Raw genomic sequence first — 14,168 nt, 5'->3', positions numbered from 1 at the left:
CTTAAAAATTACACAGAGCTACCACAGTAATAATATATACAAAAAATGAAATCTTTTAACTTTTATTTGCATTTGAAAGGCACATGGCCCTGAAGAAAAGATTGAGTGTATTCATGCTGCAAACTCTCAAGGATTGCTAGAAAACTTTACCTTTTCTAGATAGGTCTGCATAATCACTGCAGGGTTTTCTAGGCAAGTTTCTGCTAACCAGGTGCCACAAACCCTCAGACACTCTGTGTACAGAAGGCTTAGGTTGGGATCATTCTGTGTACGGAAAGCAGAATCATAAAAAGTCATTCATTACCTAATGAGTATACAAAAGTATCTTCCATGCAGGGAAAAAGCAAGTTAGAAATATTTTTCCTCATCTGTTTTCACCATACCACTATTTTAATAATTAAAAGTATGTTAAGTTTTTATGAAATAATCATCTCCCACTGCTTATTAGTATTATTACTATTGGAGCACCTCATAATTACTGAACACTCATATATGCTAGCACTTCACAAAGGCTTTGGGTGTATTAGCTCATTTCAAGAGGTTCAAGGTTCAAGAACCCTATGAAATGGGATCCCTGGGTGGCGCAGCGGTTTGGCGCCTGCCTTTGGCCCAGGGTGCGATCCTGGAGACCCAGGATCGAATCCCACGTCGGGCTCCCGGTGCATGGAGCCTGCTTCTCCCTCTGCCTGTGTCTCTGCCTCTCTCTCTCATTCTGTGTGACTATCATAAATAAATAAATTAATTAATTAATTAATTAATTAATTAATTAATTAAAAAAAAAGAACCCTATGAAATGAGAACTGTTAGTCTCCCTAATTCGCAGAGTTCAACGTTAATGCTGAGAATGGGTAACTGCACCCAGACTTCCTCCTGGCTACATCTGTGAGGCAACATTTAAGCATCATATGGTCAGCTATCAGTGCTCGGTGTAGTGATAAACTCTCTGATAATGGAGGATTATCTTATCATACGAGTGCCCAGTACAGAAGCCACAGGAAGCTGAGAGTCACTAAGCAGCATGCGTCAGAAGGACAGCATTGTGGGCACACCTTTAAACACCGCGCAAGTCCTGCAAATGCTTCTACTTTTCCATCATATGCTGGACACAGAGCTACAGAAGCTAACACATTTTCAGCAACCAGTAGGTAATGTTAGAGAAAATATCATACATTGTATGTCCTAAGCAGGTAGACTGACAATAATTCCCATTTGCTTTTCTTTTAATGTCTGTTCTCTCATGCATTTCCTCTATTTTTTTATGTCAAACTTATAGTAGCTTTCTCCCCCCACCACTCTCTAGTAGTCCTTTCATGTTTATTTCCCACACACCCTTCTCCAATTCTACATAAAGTTAAAACAAAACAAAACGAAACAAAACAGCTTCATACTGGGATAAATCAAATTACCACAAGATGGATAGAATTATTATAAATAGAAAAAAAAAAAGAGTATTTTCTAAACTTCTTTTACAAATACTAATTTTCCAGGCTCTTACAATTTCTTGTTCATGGATCAATAATTTCAAGGCTTTCATAAAACTGTGGATTTATTAAAAATATTTTAAAGCACAGTAACTTTTTTATAACAGTAATTAATTTAGCCAATTAAAAAAAAATAGTGAACCTGTGCACAACTGGCATCCAACTTCTTGATCATTTGCTTGAGAATACTTAGGGCAAGACTCTGCTCCTTTTTTGCCCAAAATACTTGTGCTTCCTCTAGCTGCCACTCAAAGACTCCACAACTTGCTGGATTATACTGTTTAATTTGAAATATTGCTCTTTCAGGGAGCTGAAATGAAAATGACATGAGAATAAATACTTTTACTACTACTACTACTACTACCTGAATAATCATGACAGCAGTAACTACCATTCATTGATGACTCTGTGGAAGAACTATCTTAAGCACATCTCTATCTGCTCCTCCAGCCCCGCAACTGTCTGTTTTCCACATAAATACATAGATACATACAAGAATATGTATGTATGTGTGTTTGTACACTATATAAACACTATATAAACTCACTGAACTGTTATCGATATAATAAGTTAGGTATATTCTCATTTCAGAACTAGGAAACAGGCTTAGAGGAGGTAAATACCCAGTCCAAGGCTTAAACTTAAGTCTGATGCCAAAATGGAGAATCTTGAACAATTATGCAAAACAGTATTTTTATAATAATCTGTTTCTCAAGACATTTCTGTTTTACTCGTGCTTTCTATTTTCTGCCATAAAAGGAAAGGTCATGGGTGAGACAACATGGTTCTGAATCCTATTACCTGAGTGTTCTTGGCAGTTCGGGCCAGTATGGAAAGTTCTACAAGGTGCTTGGTAAGAATGTCCCTAAAACATTCTCTCTGGGAGTTCTCCATTTCCTTTTCCATCAGGATTTCCAAAATGACTGTGCGGAGAGCCATGATGGGCTCCTGGAAACTGAAATCACTGTCTTTGAGAAGCTGGGAGTGTTTCCGCCACTTTGTGTATACTTCGGATGGTTGCCTATCCGTGATTGATCTGAAAGTACAATCACAGAATTCATGCAAGCAAGGGAAAGGAGGAAAATAAGATCCCTATTATGCAGGTCCTATATTTAAGATATAATACAAAAGAGTTTTTACAGTAAGGACACTAGAAATTCAAAATGGTTTAAAAGAAGGACCAAAGTTTAGAAAGCTACAAAACCATCAGACCTCTGAAGGTCAGCACAGGGGCTACAGATGATGAACATTTTTAAAGACTCTCTTAAAAAGCAGCATTTCTAAGTATATATTCTTCTGAAATGAGAACACATTCATCAAGTGTGTCATTCAGAACGCGCCCTGTGGAAAAGCAGACATGTCAGCAAGGAAATGAAGTGAACTCCTGAATTTCTACTGTGCCCAACTAGGCACCGGGGGTGACTCTGCATAATGACAGTTGTTAAAGAAATCACAATTCAGTGAGAGACAACGCTGGCAACTGGCAAAGGTTTCACTTACCAACATTATATATTAAATGAAGAGAAAATGCACATTGTGGAATTAGTTTACATGGAAAATCTGCTTCCCACACATTACTGCCCAATCCCTCAGGAACACTGCACTGACAAGAATAGAGGGGACACAGGGACAGGAAGAAGACAAGGTGATGACTAGGAAATTAAAGCTCCTTTAGGAAGCTTCTAGGTCAGCATGGCAGAAGGGACCTAAAACAACACTGATGCCACAGCAGTGCTGCAACAGAATGGGGGACCATGAGCTCTGGCAGAAAATCATGAAAAAACATTTTATCTGAGGTAGGACAGGGGAAGAGCCATAAAGAAGAAAGCACAATGAAGCTAAATTTCAAAAACCTGTATTTTTACAATAAATATTTTTGAAAATGCTTATTTTAATAAAAGCACAGTGCATGAGGCTAATCGACTTCTATTTTCTAAGAGAAACAAACCTACAGCTAGCTTCTTTTCTTAAGTGACTGCTAAGAGAGAAGAGCAGAGCTGCACCTGAGGGTGGGTTACGCAGCCGTCTGAACCACATACCTGGAGAGAAGCTGCCCGATGTTTTCGAGCTCACCGATGGCCTGCAGCCTGCTGAGTGTGGGGTAGAGTGAGTACACAGACTCGAGGCCACCCTTGCACAGCTCTTCCACTTCCTTCACCCTGGTGGCAGCAAACACAAGACACTTGGGACACTTAGAGGTTTTCAGAAATATCACAGTTCAACCCTGCTGCTACAGAGTTCTTTTCCCTGGCTTTGCTGTTGACAGAGTGCCCCCGAAATTCACGAACACCAGCACGACACGTGGGCACGGAAGCATCGTCTGGGCCGGAGGTTCATCCCACTCTCCCACTCCTGGCGGTTTAACCCACAACACATTACCTAAGTTTTTTCACTTTCAGAATTATTCAGAAGCTTAAACAATATGTATGGAAAGAGCCTGACAAGATGGCTAGCACCTAATAAGCACTGAAATGGTAGTCAATCTTCCTGTAATAAAATACAGGATATAACAGGTCAACAGGTTGTTTGTTTTTTTAGGATTTTATTATTTATTCATGAGAGAGAGAGAGAGAGAGAGAGAGAGAGAGAGAGAGAGGGAGAGAGAGGCAGAGACACAGGCAGAGGGAGAAGCAGGCTCCCTGTAGGGAGCCCGATGTAGGATTCGATCCCGGGTCTCCAGGATCAGGCCCTGGGCTGAAGGCGGCGCTAAACTGCTGAGCCACCCGGGCTGCCCCAGCAACTACTGTTAAATAAAAAAGTGTCTTACATATGTTTAGCCTGTTAAGTACCGTCTTGTGCATGATCTCATCTGTGCCTCATAACAAGCCTACATATCTGTAAGTCCGACCATTAGTCACCACTTTACAAAATGAACACTAATGCTAGGAGCTCAGCGCCACATAACTACTAGAGGAGACAGGATTAAAACTGCAGGAAGCGGACAGAGGCGGAAATCAGTGAGACATTCTTCAGGGTTCTGCATAAAGAGTTGAGCTTGTCCCAGTGGGAATTTTTTTTTTTTTTCTTAAAGATCTGGGGCAGCCCAGGTGGCTCAGCGGTTTAGTGCCGCCTTCAGCCCAGGGTGTGATCCTGGAGACCCAGGATCCAGTCCCACGTCGGGCTCCCTGCATGGGGCCTGCTTCTCCCTCTGCCTGTGTCTCTGCCTCTATCTCTCTCTCTGTGTCTCTCATGAATAAATATATAAAATCTTTAAAAAAAAATAAAAGAAAGATTTGAACCATATGAACAAATAAAAGCATAGCATTAAACAAAAAAAGTAACAATTTATGCAAGCACCTAACATACAAGCATGTTCCTACATCTAAAACAAAAATAGAAAGGTTTTATTGGTTCTATCTATCTAATCTATATTTGACAAATGTATTAAAGGATTCTCTAATATAAAACATTGAAACACGGAGAATCCCTTTTCAAGGAAGAGAAAACAACTGTTAAGATAGGCATACCCACAGCTCCTACAAAAACATTCCTTCAGAAGATAAAACTCATCTGAGCACTTACTTCTTAGATGTACAGCAGCTACAAAATTGTTAATCCCAGGATTTTGCCTCCCCCTTCTGTACCCCGAGAGCATGAACACTGACCGGCATGATTTATTACACAGTGAACTTGGTTTTAGAGAGGAGAATGGAAATAACAAAAAAACAGCCTGACCAAAGCCAACAAGTCCTTATCTCTTCATTACTAGGGCAAATCTTCACACTGAAATTATCAAGTTTTCAGAAAAGCAGCCATGAATTAAATGTTAAAATATAGTAACTCATTTTATAATACCTGGCATATCTGAGACTTTCATAAAATGTGGAGAATTCTCTATCTCTTAGAGACTGGAGAGCATTGTACAATGATTCATGGTAACTGGTTCCTTCTGTTCCTTTGCTGTGAGATAATTAAAATATAAGGGGAAAAAATGGAATTATAAACAAAGAATCCTAAAATATCCACGTATAAATAGTTTCCCTGAAAAAAGAAAATTCGACAACTAAAATGAAAACTTCTCCATTTCTAGGAATTTTGTCAAGAAATACAAAGAATTTTGCAGATCATTTAAATTATTCAAGCAGAAGAAAGTAAACTTCTCAGATATTTTGCCTGGTTCTAACTATGCTATCTTCTCATTTAATGACTCTGTGAACACCGACTGTGTGCCAGGCACCAGGCACCAGATTCCAGAGGGGAATCCATGAGTGGACAAGTCAGATAGGTCGTCCTTCTCATAGAGCTCATGCTATGGTTTGGAGAAGATGGACAATAAATAAGAAAACTATTGGACAGTAATGACGACATGTGAAGAATTAAAAGAGGAACCAGAATTCTTGGGTGGCTACTCTGGATGAGTGGTCAGCAGAAGTCTGAGATGGGACACTGTTAAACTAGAATCTAAATGAAAGAAGCCACACGCATGGCAAGCGGCAAAAAAACAAGATATATGTAAGGCCTTGAGGTGGAAACACATTGGCCTGCAGGAAGAACACAGAGGAAGCCCACGTGCCCATAATGCAGCCAGCAGAGGGAAGGATGGGATGTGGTGATTTATAGAGGCAAGCACGAACAGGCTCCTACAGTAAAATGCTGTAAAAATATGAGAGCAAATCTCTAATTTTACAGCAATCTAATGGTCTGAAATTTAAAAGACACTTCAATTAATGAAATTTTTTCAATGAAGGCAATTCAACATATAGTTAATAGGATTTCATTTTTTGGTATTTTTGTCATCTATTTTGACATAAAAATTATTTTATTTTTACTTAAAAGCGAAACCTTTTATTGGATGAGGCGTTTGGCTTTCCACTCAGAAAAAAAATGGTGACATTACATTTAGGTTATAAACGGTATCTTCCTGTGTTCCTGTTTCTTTTATAAAAGAAAACCTTTTATCAATAAAGCAGTCTTCTGTGAACCATCCAGCCAGTAAAAGAGCAATGTGACTAACTAAAGAATCTGCAGCAGGGAGTGGGAAGGGAAAGGACTATATTTTTCTTGAATTTATAAACAAAAAGACGCTCATGAAAATATACATTTTAGATTGCTATTTTCAAGTACATCTTGGGGGTGGGAGCAGAGGTGCCCTGGCTAAGAGGAGGGTGAAACTGAAACGTAGGCATAGTCACTGCTTACTGCTGTCCTAGTCAAGCATTCAGGCATGTCTACAGCTGACAGCATCTATAAAACATACAATACACAACCCGTTCCCCTCAGAGGGTGAGATTAAAAACAGTTTCCTGTTTACAACTAGAGAAATGGTAGTAAAAAATGTCTGGGTTCTTCCTACTTGACAGAAATGCAGTGCTCCCACTGCATGTTCCTCCACGCAGCTTGGTAGTGGAGCTCCTGTAGCTCGGCACAGCACTCCTTGTTTTCATGATCTAATCCTTTTAAATAGATGGAGAGAATATGGCAGAGTCCCAAATTCTGCAAGGCCTAAGCAGTTTAAAAAAAAAAAAAAAGTTCAGTACTCAAAGGTAACAGAACTAGAGAAACAGCAATCAAACAGGAAAAGTAACTTTGATAACACATCACGAAAATCCCAAAACACAGTTTAGTATACTCCCCCCAGAACACAAAGATGGAGCTCACAAGACCCTGCCACATGATGGGGGAGTGGCTAAGGATAAAGAACATCAGTCAGCAGCACAAGGATGGCCCTTGGGCCCAACTCTAGCGCAAACCATGAGAACAGTTTACATGAGACCCATCCACCCCATGGCACACCGCACAGTGAAGAATGTCTTCTGCTGTCAGCTAACAAGACTGTGACCAACAAATCTCCATGATCTTTTAGGTCAATGTTCCACCCAATTCAGTTGTGTGTCCCCCTCTGGAGTTTAGACTAATGCCTGAAAAGCAGGTAACTTGCACTCTCACCTCTAGTGTGCCCCCACTGACATGTTAAAATCATGTCAGCACTCCACTAGTAGTGCTTCTCCAGGGCAGAAAATAACTCACCTGAATTATTCCCGCCTGGCGGGTTGATGAGGAGATTGCCGTCTCAAGGTCATAGGTCACCAGGGCTTTCCCCCACATTGCTTCATGTTCGTATGTACGCAGTCTATAAAGAAAGATTTTCAAAATGCCTCTTAGTTTTACATGCACGTAACTCCTTCACAGACAGAATTACCACACCGTTATCTAGAAACACGCAATTTACCTAGTAAGGGGCTGTAACATTTTCCCTCCGCCACAGCCATACAGACTGTCTGGCTCTCCTATACTTCTGTAGATTTCTAAAAGCAGATCCTAAAAACACGGCAGCAACAAAAATGGGAGGAAAAATATCACTTTATGAATTTAGCAAATGGGAAATTTTATCATTACCAACATGTATCTCCTAACTCTGTTATAAAAGTAAAAGACAGTGATACCAAAATATAAAGTTTTGAACACAACAAACTGATTCCAGAGAACAGAATGACTGACTCCCCTGAAAAGGACTGCTCACAATTTCATGAATTTAAATAAGAAATCAATCCCAATCTATCGGACTTTTAACACATACAAAAATAATCATGTGAGTCAGAAGAGCTGGCTCAGTCAGAGGAGCATGTGACTCTTGATCTGAGGGTGATGAGTTCAAGCCCTACGATGGATATAAAATCTTAAATCTTAATCTTAAATAAAATCTTAAAACAAAACAAAAACATTAAATGAATCCCTGTCAAAATACTACAGCATTTTTCCCAGAGCTAGAATATACAATCCTAAAATCTGTATGGATTCACAAAAGACTGAGAATTTAAAAAAAAAAAAAAAAACAGTAAAAACAAAAACAAATAATACTATTAACGACTAAAACTGTACATGGGAAATGATGTCTGCAAAATCTGACTCCTGAAAACTGAATGTAGTAAAAATAAAGGTCACGAATTTTTCTTTGAAAGAAAACTCAAAATTGCATTGTATTACAATTGATAAAATGTGGTATGGATAAAGAAGTGGCTTACTGACTCACATCTTTGTTGTAAAGTTTGCACAAAATCGATTGTTTAAAATCATCTCAGTAAAATAAAAATGAAAATAGAAAACAAGAGAAAATGGGGTTGCCTGGGGGGCTCAGTCAGTTAAGCATGCAACTCTTGGTCTCAGCTTAGGTCTTGATCTCAGGGTCATGAGTTCAAGCCCAGCATTGAGCTCCACACTGGGCATGGAGCTGAAAAGAAAAGAAAAGAAAAGAAAAGAAAAGAAAAGAAAAGAAAAGAAAAGAAAAGAAAATGAAAAAGCTAGAAACTTTTGCAGAGAAAACCAGACAAGAGCTTTATTAATAGTGCTTGCTCTGGGAGATACTTACTACATACAAATTCACCAATACTGGCATAATTCTATACTTCTAATTCAACCTGTTTATATTCACAAACATCAAACTGAGCCCTTGGTGTTGGAACATTCAAGACCCAAGCCTCATATAGTGTCTTAACACAGGAAATACTCTAAGAACTCAGGTAAGACTATAAAAAAGCAAAAAGGGAAAAGAGAAAGGAGAATGGGACAAACCCAGAGAGGACACACCTCACACAAGGTGTGGCTGAGGGTGCTAAATGTTCACAAAACATCAGGGAAGACGCTGGAGGGAAGGTGACCCTCTACTAGTCACCTGAAGTTCGGGAGGGTGGGGAGGGCTTTAGCAAGTGCTGCCTGAGGGAGCCTGGAAAGTCCTTCACAAAGTCTAGCTATGAAGGGAAGGGAGGCCAGAAAGGGGGGATGGAAGAGAACACAGGGTAGAGGGAAATGACTTTGTGTTTGTCTGAAGGGGGATGATTTTATTTTGTCTTCAGGAGGCTTCACACCCAGCATGGGACGTGAATTCATGACCACGAGATAGAGAGCTGCATGCTCCAGCGACCGAGTCAGTGGGCGCCCCTGAGGGGGTGATTCTCAAAGGAGTGTGGAAACCTGTGTACACAGAGGAGTGCAGCGCAGTAAAGAACTAATTCTCTGAGAAAGAGTTCATAAAAATGAAACCATCTAGTCCAGAAAGGACCATCTGGACTAAAAAGAGGAGGTATTTGGGGGAACAGACGCAGAGAGACTTCCATATCTGATGGGGAAGGTGGTGGGACCTCTTCTCTCTGTCCCCTGTTTTCTTCAAGAAACAAGCAGGAAGAGATAAGCAGGGCTTCAGGCAAAGCAGAAGGGCTGACACAAGTCATTTCAGAGGAATGAGCTGACCAGAGATTCAGTGAGGGTGGACATTCAGAGATTTACAGAAGCCATCTGCCCTAAGATGTGACATGCAAGAGACAAGTAAACAAATGAATATATGATTACGAATGTTAAATGCTATAAAGAAAATCAACAGGCTACTGTGGCAGAAAAGATACGGTATAAATTTACCCCATGAGATAGGTGGTTTTACTTCCAATTTGCAGATAAAGGAACTCAAGGTTGTAAGTAATTTTGTGCAAGATTTTACAACTAAGTGGCAGAGTAAGTTAATAACTTACAACTAAGTCTGTCTGCTACTCCAAGGTCTAACCTTCAAACCATGAACTTAAGGTATATGACACTCAGTCTAAATAGTAATGTCACTTTGAAAATCAAATGACATCTCTATAATCTCAGTAACAAAATAATAATCCAAAATATAAAATAAATAGTATCACAAATAATAATGTCTCTATAATATTTACCTGTAAACTTATTCCAGTTTCTTCTTTACTTTTTTCACTCAAACTAGAAATAGCTGTATTCTGGCTTGCTTCCTCAAACGTAAGACTTCTGTTTGTAACAAGAGCACTTCTTTTAATGAGAATCTACTATTTTGAAGCTTCTTAATATATACTATAGATAGACTTGGATGGGAAAAAAAACTAACCAAGGTCACAGTTAAAACATAATGAACCATTTACTCTGAATTATATAATTTATATATAATTTATATATATAAATATATAATTTATATTACACCTAGAATAGAAAAAAAATTGTATTACTTTCTTGAAGGAGATCAAATTTTAATGACAGTCTGATATAGGGGAAGGCCACATGGCTTCTGTTCTAATTGTTCTGACAGTGTTCTTACCTGAAGTTCATTCAACCTCATTCATAATCACGGGCACACAAATAAAGACCACACAAGACACCACTTAACACCTGATAAACTGGCAAAAAATTAAGAAGTCTAATAATACTGTGTTGAGAAAGAAGCGCATCAGTGGGATCCACCCACACCCAAGATTATAAAACTAGTAAGTGACAGGGATGAAAACTTGGATTTGTAGACTCCAAGACCTTAGCTTTAAACCATGCATTTATATAGAGGACATTCTGTCCCGTAAGTAATTTTAACTCAGAAATCATGCCTATGGACAGTTTATGACAATAATAATCCAAAGTATAAAATACATCTTATCATGGGTAATAGTGATTCCATTATTACCTATCACCTTATTTCTGTTTGGCTCCCTTCCTTAAATGTAAGGATTTCTACTGGTCTACTTCCTCATAAACTACATTTCTGAGAAGTATGCAAATTGGTATAACCATGTTAAAAGCCAATTTGGCACAATCTTTTAGGAGGCTTAAATTTTGCATATCCTGCAACCCAGTAATTTTATACTTAAGTATATACCATCAGCAAATGAGCAAATGAACTGTAGTGTGTCCTCCCCCTAGAACGTTAAGTGGCAGTGACAAATTCATGAAGTACAGCCACACACAGCATAAGTATTACAAAAATATTGAGCAAAAAAACAAGTCATAGAAAAGTATGCATATAATTTGTCATAAAGCTCAAAAATAAGGAAAATAAACTCTATTTATGGGTTCATGCTCCTATGATAAAAATTCCATCCAACAAACAATGAACACAAAACACAAGGTAGCATCACCCACTGGAGGGAGCACAGAGTGCAGAGTGCCAAAACAGCGCGGACAACATCCAACCTTTCCATGTGGATGGGACAGTTTCCTTATTGGCAAGTTATGCAGAAAAAGTTTTCAGAGGAAAAGTGGAAAGTAGGGGGACAGTCCTGGGGGTTATGACTCTGCCAGTCCAAGTCTGTTCACCCTACAGGCAAAAAAACAAGCCGTCGGACCCGAGCTGTCACTGCCTCACGGATCAGGAGCACTAAAATGACGCTGTCAGTGAATACTTGTCAGCTAAATCCGTTTCGCAGAGTTTGGGATTTCTTTCTAAAAAATTATGGACACTAACCTGAAAATCTCATCTGTTCCCAGCAGTAAGTTAATAAATAAAACTGTAGGATACCTAACACAGTTACTGAAGAAACCACCGTTCCCTACCCCCAATCCAGCTCATCTGTGTGCCCTTCCTTTGCCATCAGGAACCTGGGGGAAAACAACAAAACCAAACAGCAAGCCCTATTTGTCAAGGACTCATTCCTAATGATAACCAAAATAAAATCCAGGCTCACCTGCTTATTAAACAAGCACTTTTGCAAAAATGTGCCAAATTCCATACAATCATCTATCTGTAAATTAAGGTGATTTTATTTACGCTCAAAGAAGAGCTCAGTTACTCACTCCTAAATAGTACAAAATACTATACTGTGAAACCAAGATACTGAAACACATTTAGATCATAATTACTATACAGATCCTGACTCAAATTTTAAGTCTCTAAGAAATAAGCAATAATCAATTCCTTACTCATTACACACTTAAAGAACAAAACTGTCTTCATATAAAGTCTATAATGATTGTGAATGTATCAATTACATGTTACACACAGTACCTACATATTGTAGGTTTTTGTTTTCAGTTGAAAAGCAGAAATTAAATACGAAGCCAGAGAGTTAGGAAATCAGCTCAGGTACACTAATTTATTCATATCTGGAGTAGAATTTGAATACTGGCTCCTGGTTTTCCATAGTCTAAGAACCACACTGCTTCCAGGTTAAGGACAATCCAGAGTAGAAACTCTAAGTAACAAGTAAGAGAAATGTAGCAATACTATACAACTTTGTTCTTTCAGTTCTGTAATATGAATGATTTTGTAGTTGGAAAATGAGGCTAACAACAAAAATAAACAATAGGCTATGTCAAATGAGCATGATCTGAGGAAGGCAGTTGGGATAATGCAGTATTTTTACTCTAGGACAACACCTGCTTGGCTCTTATAAGAGTTCTAACTCAGAGGAAAAGCTAATTAAATTAGTAGAAACAGGGAGATAGCAAAGTAATCAAAGTGATCTAGTCCCAGAAACAAATCAGTTACATTACTTTACAAACAAGTAAACTGGATCTTGAATAAGCAGGGGTATTGGTAAAATGAACTTCAGTGAAATTGGGGAATCACTGATGAGAAAACTATTTTTGATAACTTACAGTAAGTTCCTGATGCTGTGGGGAATACAGAGAGAAGGGTCTCTGTCCCTCAGGAGTTGGCTATCTGAGGATTTCCACAATTCTTAAATAATAAACATCTCTATTTTATTTCAGAGCATAATTACTTATTTCTTTTAAAATATTATCATTTCACTTTAAAAGACTTTTCTCTCTGAGATGTCTTTCAAATGAAGGACTGGGAGCAAAACAAACTATATACTTTAACTGAAACAAGGTCAACATCAATTTAGAAAACCAAAGGTATGCATCCCATTCATTACCTTTTGTCTTCTTCCATGCTTTTCTTATCTGCGTAGATTTCTGCATAGAACAATGCTGTAAAGTGAGCGGCACAGGACTGAGCTACCTTAGCAACTTCTAGATAATTCAACTCCAGCCAGAAAGCATCATCGAAAACTGTTCCAATGGAAGGTCTAAAGAAAAATGTAACATCCAGTCATTACAACTTCACTGTCAAGAGAAAAGTCTGCTGTTCTAGAACACAGTGGTATCAAGTGCTGGTTAAAAAGAAATTACATTCAAATCACCAGAACTCACATGTCCCCAGTATACAGCTCTCACATTCTCAGACACCGTGGCTGGAGAGCCCTATTTCTGACCAGGGTTCATGGATCACACACCATGAAAGTAATGGGGCATCAGCTCACACAAATGTGGGGCTCACTCCTGCCCTCCACCAAGGGATCCATGGGCCACAGGCCAAGAACAGGCTGCACAGAACAGCAACTGACACACAAATCTTTTTAAGTAGCCAACTGAATGATAATATTGTTTCTTCTAAGACACAATTACATGTTTTTCCTATTGCAGTTCATTTTCGAAGTAAATCAAAATCTCCTGTGGTAACAGGTCAGCATTGGAAGAAACCATAGATACTACCTTTTCCAAAACCAGTATTATATATGAGATGTGACAAGAGATTGGTTAAGAGCACTGGTTTTAGAAGGTACAACCTGGTTCAAATCTAGCTGGACAACCCCCCCCCCCCCACACACACACACAAGCTGTATCATCTGCAGTAACTTAATTTTTCAAGCTTCAGTTTGTTCACTTGTAAAGCCCAGGGACAACACATGGCATCAACAATCGTTGCAATGATGAAATGATGCTTCTCAGGCTGATGAGTAAAGTGCTGGCACTTAACCATAGCTACTGAGGAACCTGAACTTCAGAGATCACCCACAGCTCCTGAGCACTGTGGCACCTGAACTTGAACCCAGGTCCTTACACCCTCTGTTCTATCCATATTCTCTCAAACTCTTCGTTGAAGCCTATTCAGAATGAGAACCGAATACCAAGAATTTTGTCTTCTCCAGGGACTGCCCACATCAACACCATTCCACCTGGATGATAAACTGAATG

The 14,168-nt window shown here is 39.0% G+C and overlaps 1 protein-coding gene across 3 annotated transcripts in view; it reads right to left on the bottom strand.

Annotated features, from left to right (window-relative positions):
- ATM (ATM serine/threonine kinase) overlaps nt 1-14,168 on the bottom strand; it is a 120,376-nt gene that overhangs the window by 26,592 nt on the left and 79,616 nt on the right. For all 3 annotated transcript variants that reach the window (XM_055304703.1, XM_055304705.1, XM_055304704.1), the window contains exons 40-49: nt 13,067-13,219; nt 10,127-10,214; nt 7,651-7,739; nt 7,449-7,551; nt 6,775-6,923; nt 5,277-5,381; nt 3,521-3,640; nt 2,283-2,517; nt 1,624-1,791; nt 151-264 (exon numbers count right to left, since the gene is read on the bottom strand). In XM_055304703.1, the coding sequence (XP_055160678.1) occupies nt 151-264; nt 1,624-1,791; nt 2,283-2,517; nt 3,521-3,640; nt 5,277-5,381; nt 6,775-6,923; nt 7,449-7,551; nt 7,651-7,739; nt 10,127-10,214; nt 13,067-13,219 (1,324 nt within the window). The remainder of the gene's footprint in view (nt 1-150; nt 265-1,623; nt 1,792-2,282; nt 2,518-3,520; nt 3,641-5,276; nt 5,382-6,774; nt 6,924-7,448; nt 7,552-7,650; nt 7,740-10,126; nt 10,215-13,066; nt 13,220-14,168) is intronic.

This window comes from Nyctereutes procyonoides, unplaced genomic scaffold (genome assembly GCF_905146905.1).
Source record: "Nyctereutes procyonoides isolate TBG_1078 unplaced genomic scaffold, NYPRO_anot_genome, whole genome shotgun sequence".
In the NCBI taxonomy this organism is placed as follows: domain Eukaryota; kingdom Metazoa; phylum Chordata; class Mammalia; order Carnivora; family Canidae; genus Nyctereutes; species Nyctereutes procyonoides.
The sequence above is the reverse complement of the archived record's forward strand: the minus strand, read 5'-3'. Positions and strand labels throughout refer to the sequence as shown.